The sequence below is a fragment of the Equus caballus genome, chromosome 31 (assembly GCF_041296265.1).
Source record: "Equus caballus isolate H_3958 breed thoroughbred chromosome 31, TB-T2T, whole genome shotgun sequence".
Lineage (NCBI taxonomy): Eukaryota > Metazoa > Chordata > Mammalia > Perissodactyla > Equidae > Equus > Equus caballus.
Window position 1 is genome coordinate 2,085,320 of NC_091714.1, and position 9,590 is coordinate 2,094,909.

A 9,590-nucleotide genomic window follows, 5' to 3' on the forward strand; every position below is an offset into this window, starting at 1 on the left:
ATGGATTCAAAAACCTCAAAAAGCCAACTACCAAGAGAGACTGGCTTTACAGAATCTCACATTTAGAAAGTACTTAGCAATGGGAGCCAACCACGCACCTGAGCCATCTGGGGAGGTGATGCTCTGCGGCTGAATGACCAACCGCCTTCCAGATACTGCGACTGGTATTGGGGCCACGTTCATCAAAGTCTATTTATCAACCAGGTCTCAACAGGGAGAGTGGAAAGCTCAGAAAGGGAAGTGGAGCCTTGGGGCTTGTGATGATCCCTTAGATGGGACGATGAGAGGGCCTGGGAGCAAGGCTGTGTAGACGCCTGGTGTGGGGAACTCATTTAATCTTCACAGAGCCCTCCAAACACTGGAAGAGAGAACCTTTCTCTGAGGCTTGAGAAAAAAGGGCTCAGGGACGGGAAGATATGGACGCATTGAGAAGGGGGTCCGGCCTTCAGAAGAGCTAGTAATCTTTAAATATCTAAATAAAGGGCCTACAGAAAACACAATGTTAGTTCTTGCTGATTCATCCACAGATGACTTTCTGAAGATTGCGTGATTTCTCCACCTGCATTAAAACTAGAGTCTTGCCCGCCTTCCTACGCGACAACTTCTTACAGAGGGTCCAAGATGAATCTTCCATGTGACAAATTTTATTCCACAAGGAATGGCATTAGAGCAGGCACCAGAATGTTCATATTCTCTCTCTCTCTTTAACATTTGAAACTCTGTGCATGGGTTTTCCAAAGACAGAGGATTCCCTGGCCTTGGCCTTCCTTGGCCAGAGCTATGATGTCACAGCATCCCATTTGGCTCCACGGGAGATGGGGCCTTCCTCTCGCCCTCTCCTGCTCCTCTCTTCTTTTCTCCTCTTTCTCCTTATAGACAAACACCTTGAATGAAAGAAGCTACGACAGTGTGTTGACTGCAACTCTCCCGTCTCTAGTGGGAAGTAGGGGATTTGCCTGGAGTGTTGAGTCCTGGCCAGTGCTGGAGACGGCACTTGCCAGTTTGTCAGTTCTTTGACTCGGCCGTTCCACTGTGAAGAACATAACAGTGCCTCTTAAAACAGGCATGTGTAACGTGGCTGCTTTCTGAGATAAAAGTGTGATGGGAAAGCTTGACGCACACTTTACACTGTGTTGAAGTCCACGGCACTTCACAGAAAGGGTGCGAGTGAGGGCTTTTTCCACCCAGGGAGCGACACCCTGCCTGGACCCTTCATCCCCAAAATTGGCCAAGAACTTTCAAAATTCCAGTCATTTGACAGTCTTGACCCAACTCGTCACCGCAATATGGCAGAACACTAAATTTTTTTCAAAGGGGATTTTTAAAAATTACATTTAAATGTACTGGTTTTTTAAAAAATGCCTTCATTACACAGATCCAAGTCCGAGGAGGAATGAATTAATATACGACTGAAAACAAAGAATGCACTAAATTCTGCTCTAACACTTTCATTCAAATCTGATGAATTGTTTTAAAAATGAGCAGCAGACATGGAATTTATTTTTTATTTTGTAATTTCTAATTTGTATTTAAAAGTGATTGGCTCTTACCTACGTATCTTGGGAGTCTTTTTACTTGAATTTGATTTCTTATGGAAGGAAAAATACAATAGTGACCTTTACAACTGTCAAAGTTATGCAGAGCGTTCTGTGATATTTCTTCTGATTTGTATATTTTTCTCAATGTTATGAAAAAATATATGGTAGAGTAAGAAAAGGGCAAGTACGGGGATGAACTCCATGTGAAGTGAGATTCATCTGTGCATAAATTAGTTATGTTAGCAATCAGGAAACATTAACAAGATACAATGAAGAAAAGGCAAGTCTATGTTCAGCTCTTCTGAAGATGGGCCAAAAAAGTGGCTAGAGGTGAGCAAAGAAAGGGGAAAAAAGGTAATTATATGTAAAAACTTGAACATGGGGGTTAGATTTTGAATGACACATTAGATCGACAACACCTAAGGCAGTCAGAGTTATAATGAAATTGGAAAAGATTCGGCGAAACGTGTCTGCCAAACCACAGAGGCAATTAAGGTAATTACAAAGCCTACCAGCCTACAACTGCAAAGGTCCCTGAGAAATTAAAATCATCGGGTCTACCCACTCAGGAATGTACTTTTCCATCACTCTTCAGAGCGCTATAAAAACATTTCTTAGTCAACTTTTCATTAAAACATAAAAATGTAGCTCATTCGGAGGGAGAAATACGTCCACCGCTCATCAGAAGCGCTCACTGTCTCAGTTACACAAGAAGAGCCAGTGGAAGTCTCCTAGCTCCACAGGGTGGCACGGTGACTTCTCTTCTGCTGCTCCTGAGAGCCGCTGAGAGAGAAGAGAAGGGCCCCACTCCCAGGTCACCACCGTCAGGGCTTCCCAAGGTCATCTCAACGCGGTATTCATGGGGCAGAGTCCCAAAGAGTCCCTTCCAGGGGCTGTTTTCATCCTTCACGACCTCGCCTCAACATCATCTCCTTATTCACAATACAGGAATGTCTTGGCATGGTCTAGAGAAATGCCTACCACCTTCTTTGCTCCGTTGTGGGCTGGTATGGGATGGACCTGAGCAGGGCAGGCAAAGCCACGGGAAGTCAGCCAGATTTTCCTCATCCCCAAAAGGAAACCAATCGTCTGTGATTGCACTTCTCTAATAGGTCGGACGGATTCATCTGTTTCTAGTGCCTTGATTACTGAAGAGTATAGAAGATAAATAAACAAAACAACCCAACTTGGGTAAGGTCAACTTATTCGCCACAGTACTTTTTTTGCCAACAAACTGATTAATTTGTTCTTTAAGAAGTGACTAAAATCCAACAAATCTGAGAAACATCCAAATGAAATGAGCCTAATAGATTATGCCATACTGAAGTATTCTGAACCAGTGATCAAAGGTACCACAGATTATTGTGTTTACCTAAAACTCTTCATGCTTTCTGAAACTTCATTATTATTGGAAGACGCTTTGCCAGCAACCTCAAATGTTAAGAATTGGCTTACCCAGAAAAAAATCTGCCATAGGCATGGGGCTTGCTAATGGATGGGGTCAGTAACATGATGCTGGGGATAGATGACTATTGTAGCCCACCCACCACAGCCAGCTGGCCACCAGGACAGAGCTCCACAGAGGGGAACTGACAAATGCTTTTAGAGAAAAGAAGATGAGGAGGAGAAACTCAACAACCTCTTATGGCATTTCAGCTAATGCTAAAATAGAAATAGTAGCATTAATGGTCAGTGCCTTGGACACAAGAGAAGCAAAGAGGATTAACTGGAATTTGAGCAAGACACAGAAAAATGACGACCAAGGAGAAGAAGAAAGGAAAAAGAAGGAAGATCTATATTGAAGGAAGAAGGAGTTCATTTACTGTATTTACATTTCTTCACCTTCTCTTAAATGCCAGCTTAATTGGTTAATATGCCACATTATGTCATACACAATAAAAATCTGAATATAATTATGGTTTTTGTACTCACTCTGAGACTGCCTCCATGTTGAAAATCCAAATTAAATTTGGCCAGATATGCAGTATACAAGTTTCCATTTATAATTTCCTTTTTTTAATCCTGACAATATAAATGTGCACTAACATTTTACTTGCTTCTACTTATTTGTGTCATATTACAGATCTTTGCTCTTTGATTTTTCAGCCTATAAAACCGTAAGAATGTCTGTTATTTTCACTTTTAGAATAGTTTCTTCTTAGCCCATACGAAATTTTAGGATCTCATTTTCTGAAATCTTTTCTCCTTATGCGCTTCAGTTAAATATTCAATATATTAAGTGTAATTCAAATTCTAAAGATGTACAATTATTAATGGTGGAATCTTGTCCCATCAATTGGGGAAACATGAAAGTGACAATTCTACTCTTCTACAAATGAGCTCAGAAAATATTTCTTAAATTTTCTTCTCTAATTTCAAAATCCTACTGGAAATCCATCATTCTAAGTGTGTGAGTGGAACAGTGTATCTTTTAACTCAAAAACACATAAATATTACCCTTGACCTCCATCCCACTGCCAATCTTAATAACAGTCCCCGTCCTAAAATCCTAGATTGTCCTGAAGGTTTATTTTGATATAGGATTGCTTAGAAATCTGTTCTGTTCTGGGCCATTGCAACCTATGTTACATCAATGCCCGTTTACTGCACAATCTTGCTAGGGCCTGATGTTGCTTATAGTTTTATTTATCGTCTTGATTTCAAATCAAAATTAAAGCGAGACCTCCAGATGTTTGGGTTTTTCGTCGCCATGTAAATGGGTTTCTAGGCTGGAAAATTTTGATTGTGCTTAGTTTCCCTCTCCTTAACTACCTCCGTGGTCCGTGTTCTGCTGATGAATGAAATGCAGCCTTCCCAGGGCATCAAAAGTGCTCAGAGCATTTGCAACGGGAGAAGAAGAAAACCATAATCACTCCCTATAATATTCAACATTGAGCGAAACAGCATCAGAACAGGGTGATGGATACATGACATATGATAACTGCCCCGGAAGTGGAGGAGCATCTTTGGTTTTGCTGTTTCAGCAACATTAATATTAGATCCCCTCATGGACTTGCTAATAACGAAACATTTTAAAATTTATATGTGAGCAAGTCATGTTTTTCCATCTCCTTCCTTCCCTTTCAAAGCAAATAAATACATGTAGGGTGGAAAACAGCCATTTCAACTCTCTCATTACACAGTCCCCCAGATCAGTAGGTCCTGAGCACCCACCATGTGCCGAACCCCAGGAAAAAGGCACTGAAGGTCACCCAGTCTAAGAGGCGAAAGGCACTGTGGGATTATAAAGTCCCCAAAGGTGACTTGGAAAATAGTTCAGGGAACTCCCCCAAAGGAAGACAATTTCAGGTTGAATTTTGGACGCATCTACACCAGCTGAGTGTCCAGCGGTTACTCATCTCTTGAACGTGGCTACAACAGAACCTTTCTGGTTAGTTTGTTGTGAGGACTAAGTGAAAAATCACATACAAGTGCCCTTAAGAGAGTGCCTGGGACACAGAAACATTCAGTAAGAGCTCACGACGAAGTCCTGGATATGAACTCGGGGGAGCATCACCCATCGGCAACGAGAAACAGTATGAGAAGGGAGGTAACCTAACTTCTATGTTCTGAGTATGGGCAATATGCCACTTAGTCAGCTCCAAATGGAATCAACTGGTCCCATCTCAAATGCTTCTCGGGAGCAGGCATGGGTAATAGCGTTCCTCAGTGCTCCTAAAGGAAGCACCCCGGTATGGGTTTACTGGCTGGTCTATGAAAACCCATAGAATGGCACCTAGGACAAAGGAGAGGAATTGTGATCATGTCTGTTCACTGTTTGAAGAATATAATTATATGTAATCGAAACAATTTATACCAGAAATTATGCCCTAGTCTCAGCCATTGGCAATAAAAAGGGAAAAAGTGAACGCTTCACATGAGAAACAGATATGGTCTGGCCTTAGAATGTACCCACTTCTTCAGGGAATAAATAGATGTGGATTCAGATTAGGGTAGATTAGACACACTTAACAACATCTGTTGATTAGAAATAACACTGCGGTCTGATCAACGACTGGGAGATTATCCAAAGCCATCAGAGAGTGCTGAGAAAAAACACAAAGGGCCTTATGGTGCCATGTCTAAAGAATGACCTCAATGGAAAATAAAAGAAAAGAAACTTTTCCAGCAAAGCAGATTCTCTTAGTCTTGAACACAGCGTAGCAGAGGTGATCAAGTCCAGTGATAAACTTCTAAACCCCAAAGAGGCCGTGAGGTCTTCCTCTTTCTAGAAATGGATGGAAGAGAAGGAGGCAGAGAATCAGAATTGCGTTGTTTTCATTTGCCGGTCTAGTCTTACACGCCTTACTAAGCTCATACACACAGCAAGGTGTGCTCCAGGAATCTGTGATGGGCAAAAACCCACGCACATCCGAATCACGCAGCAACATGAGTTGATAATTATGGCCTTCAAAACCATCTCATAGGGGCCAATGGCATGGGGTGCCATCAAAAACAATGTTAATTGGAGAAGTAATGTGTACTGGGTATATTTAAAAGCCTTATCTTTCATTCTCACAACATGCTAAAAAGATACTACTATTTTATCCCCACTTTACAGATAAAGACACTGAAGATTAGGAGAGTGAAGTAATTTGCCTAGGGTCACACATCCAGAACACACCTAGCTGTCCCCCCCACCTCTCCCCAACGGCTCCCATGGACTCAAGCTGCCTCTCCAACTTATTCAAGATCAGATGTAAATCTTGTAGAGAGAAAGCCATTCCTCTGGAAACAAAAGAGATCCTCAAATACTAAAGAGTGATCTGAAAAGAGGTTAGCACCACAGAAAGATCTAGCACAGCTAACATTCCCTCATGACCCATCAACCCGACGTCTCGGTTTCCTAGACTCGGGTGTGGGATGGCAAGGAGGACGCCAAAACATTTTATGCCTTTCAACTTTTCTCCCAGATGCAAAAGCAACCCAGCATTTTATTTGCAAATGTGGTTTGAAGGCACAAAGTTTTCTGGGGACGTGCAGTCAAAGGGGCTCGACTCACATCGTATGCACAGTCCCCTTCGGCACAGGAAGTCCACACGGGGCTGGCACCCCGAACCCCATGAAATCCTTGGGGCAGTCTCAGGAAGGCGAAAGACGGGGAGGTTAAAGCAAATGGATAAGTAAGAGGAGTGGTGGGGAGAGAGGGAAGAAGCTCTACCGAAATTGTTCCAGGAACTAAGCACCTTGCTTCTGCTTTTCCACAGCCCGAGGCTCCCCAGGGACAGCAGGCAGGTAACAGTCTACTTTTTGCACTTTCCAAAAATCTGTGCAACTGTAGTTAACCTGCTGCTAAGCCCTGGAAGAAAACACTAGGGTCTCATTTCCAGAATCGGTCTCTGTTTCTCTAGGGCCTTTAAAGCACTAAGAGAGGGATTTCTTTTTATATGTGTGTGTGTGTGTGTGTGTGTGCCTGTGCACATATGTATGCGTAGATGTACAGACACGTAAACACACACAGTAAATATGATTTGACGTCCCCTCTGGGGAGGTAAAAGCTCTATAGGGAAAGCCTGGCATGTGAAAACCCTATTCCAGCTTCCAGCGAGCAGTTTCTAATCTACAAGTCACTGGTGAGACACAAGGCAGGGACCCGAGGACGGCTCCAGAAGAATTTTAGGTATGAACAATGAACTCACTAACTCCTTCCCCCGTCATACTGCTTTTTAAAAAGAAAATAAGGCTCACAGGACTGCTTCAAATTTGCTGAAAAGCAGAACCGGACCACAGCTCGTTTCAATCGTCGGTATTTTCGATACAATAAACGCCTTCAGGACCAGTCCCCCGCCACTTAAAAGCGTCTGCCCACCAGAGGTGTTCCCTCTACCTTCGTGTTTTCTCAAACACTTGTTCAAAAACACATTTAAGTGGAATGTTTTCGTTTCTGCAGATTGCATTAATTATGGGTTTGCAAACCCCGCGAGCCCACGCGGTCTGCCCGAGCTGGGGGCTGCAGGCGCGCCCGGCCTGGGCCAGCCGCGGTGGCTTGGCTCAGCCCCGTGGGCACGGCTCCGCGCTTGGCACCGCGCGCGGGGCGGCCAAGGCCATGGGGTAGAAGTCGCGGCTAAGAAAGAAAAACACATGGCGGTCACCGCAGTGATCCACGCGCGGCCAGGAGCGCCGGCCTGCGCCTAGCACCCCGCCCTGGGGGAGGAAACGGAGGGGCAAAGGTACCGCAGGACGTGGACCCCGCATCGCCCCTCCGATTTCTGCCTTCCCAGACTAGTGACAAATCATCTTTATTTTTAATGTCATCTGTTCCTTCTAAATTCTCTTAGGGAGAATCGCCGGGAGAGTCAGGCGAACCTTGTGGGGTCCAGGAGCCGGGCCCATCACTTGCAGCCCCTTCACCCAGCTAGCGGTCACCGGTCCGCGAGGCGCACACGCCGAGAGCCAAGACGCCAGCGGACAAACGCGCTCCAGGCGGTGGGTCAGCGGCGAGCTGGCGACCGAGTCTTGGGTGGATCCGCCCTCGGACAGTCCGCGGGGCGGCGCCGGCTTTCCCAGACCTTGTTTCCGCGCGGGGCCCTGCCCACCCGTGAGTGGGGGAGCGCAGGACACGCTGAGCGCACCCGTAACTCCCACTCCCCCCCACCCGCGGCAGTAGGACGCTGGGAATCCCCTGCAGCCAGTGGCCGTCCAGCCTCCGCGCTCAGGCCACGGACCGGCCAGGGCCCCACCTGCCCAGGCCCCGCAGGTGGGCAGCTGGGAGGAGGCGTCACCCTCCGAGGGTCACCTGCTCCCCGCGCCTGGGCGCCTCGGCCAGAGGGGAGCGCGGGGACACGAGCCGGGCCGGCTGCAGGAGGCGGCAGGCGAGCTCGCCAGGTCCCCGCGCGCGGGACTCACCGTGAGCGCCGAGAACTTCTGCGCGCGCGCGGGCGGGAGCAGCCCCGCGAGCAGCGGCAGCCAGCAGAGCTGAGGGAGCAGCATGGTGACGCGCACGGGGACGACGGGGGCTCTCGGCCCCGGAGGGCGCGGGCGACGCTCTGAGCAGCGGCCGCGCCCTGCGCGCTGGCAAGGCGGCGGGGGAGCCGGGTGGGCGAGCGCGGCAGAGCGCGCGGGCGGAGCGGCGCCTCGCGGTCCTCTCCCCACCGCTCCAGGCGGCCCGGACTCGACCAGCTGCCCTCCTGGCACCGAGCGGTCCTCGCGTCCTTTGCCGCTTCCCCGGCTCCTGTCAAATAACTGCAGAACTTCCCGGATCCTCCTCCTTCCCTCCTCCCTCCCTCCCCTCTCCTCCCCCAGCCCCACCTCCCGCGCCCGCCGCCGCGCCCTGCTCGGCACTGTTGCCCGCTCTCGGGCCCAGAGGCCGCCCCGGGCGCGGGTCTGCGGGAGCGAGAGGTGGAGAGGGGGCCACGAGGGCTGTGCCTTGCCTGTGGGCGCAGTGTGCATGCCTCCTTCCCTGCGCGCGCGCGCACACGCGTGCACACACAGACACGCGCGCGCGACCTGGGAGAGCTCCCTGGCGCAACCACAAGATGCGCTTCGCCCTCCTCCAGTCCCAGGGCGCCGAGTCAATCCACGCACCATCAGCCCCGTGAGTCTGGTTCACCCACGAGGGTCAACGCGAAGCCCAGTTCAGCCCCCAGCTCCCCCTCCACCACCACCGCCTCCCCTGCCCTGCCTTGGTTCTCCTAGACTCTAATGCCACCTGGTCCAGCCCAGAAGGCCGCCTTTAACTTGCTGATTGATTAGCTGGCTCTCCGGCAAGGGCGGCTCTCAACACAACACCGTCCAGAAACTTCGCAGAGGGCCACGAGCCTTTGGCATCTTTCTGAAGGTCAACCCGCTCCGGGGAGTGTTTTGGACCCAGAGATCCGGGTTCTGACTTCCATTTAGCCATGATCCGCGGCAAACGTGGCGGATGAGGCTGCTTTCCAGGGGTTCGGTGAAAGCCTTTCAGGTGTTTATGCCGCGAGCCCAGGGGCTGCAGAAGCTGCAGACGCCTCCGTGGACACTGGTTGGAAACCAAGAGAATTCCGCACACCCAGACGCTGGATAGTGTTCATTGCAGACAACATCGCTGAAATAGTTTACCCTTGGCTTACAACTTTA

At 48.4% G+C, this 9,590-nt stretch overlaps 1 protein-coding gene across 4 annotated transcripts in view; it reads right to left on the reverse strand.

Annotated features, from left to right (window-relative positions):
- The window catches only part of SMOC2 (SPARC related modular calcium binding 2), a 172,551-nt gene extending 163,579 nt beyond the window's left edge, over positions 1-8,972 (reverse strand). For 2 of the 4 annotated variants that reach the window (XM_070256347.1, XM_070256346.1), the window contains exon 1: positions 8,385-8,942. In XM_070256347.1, coding sequence (XP_070112448.1) covers positions 8,385-8,927 — 543 coding nt within the window. In that variant the 5' untranslated portion in view covers positions 8,928-8,942. Of the gene's footprint in view, positions 1-8,384 lie in introns of all 4 variants that reach the window. The other 2 variants (XM_023633139.2, XM_023633140.2) reach the window with 2 other exon arrangements.
- Positions 8,973-9,590: the final 618 nt, after the last annotated feature.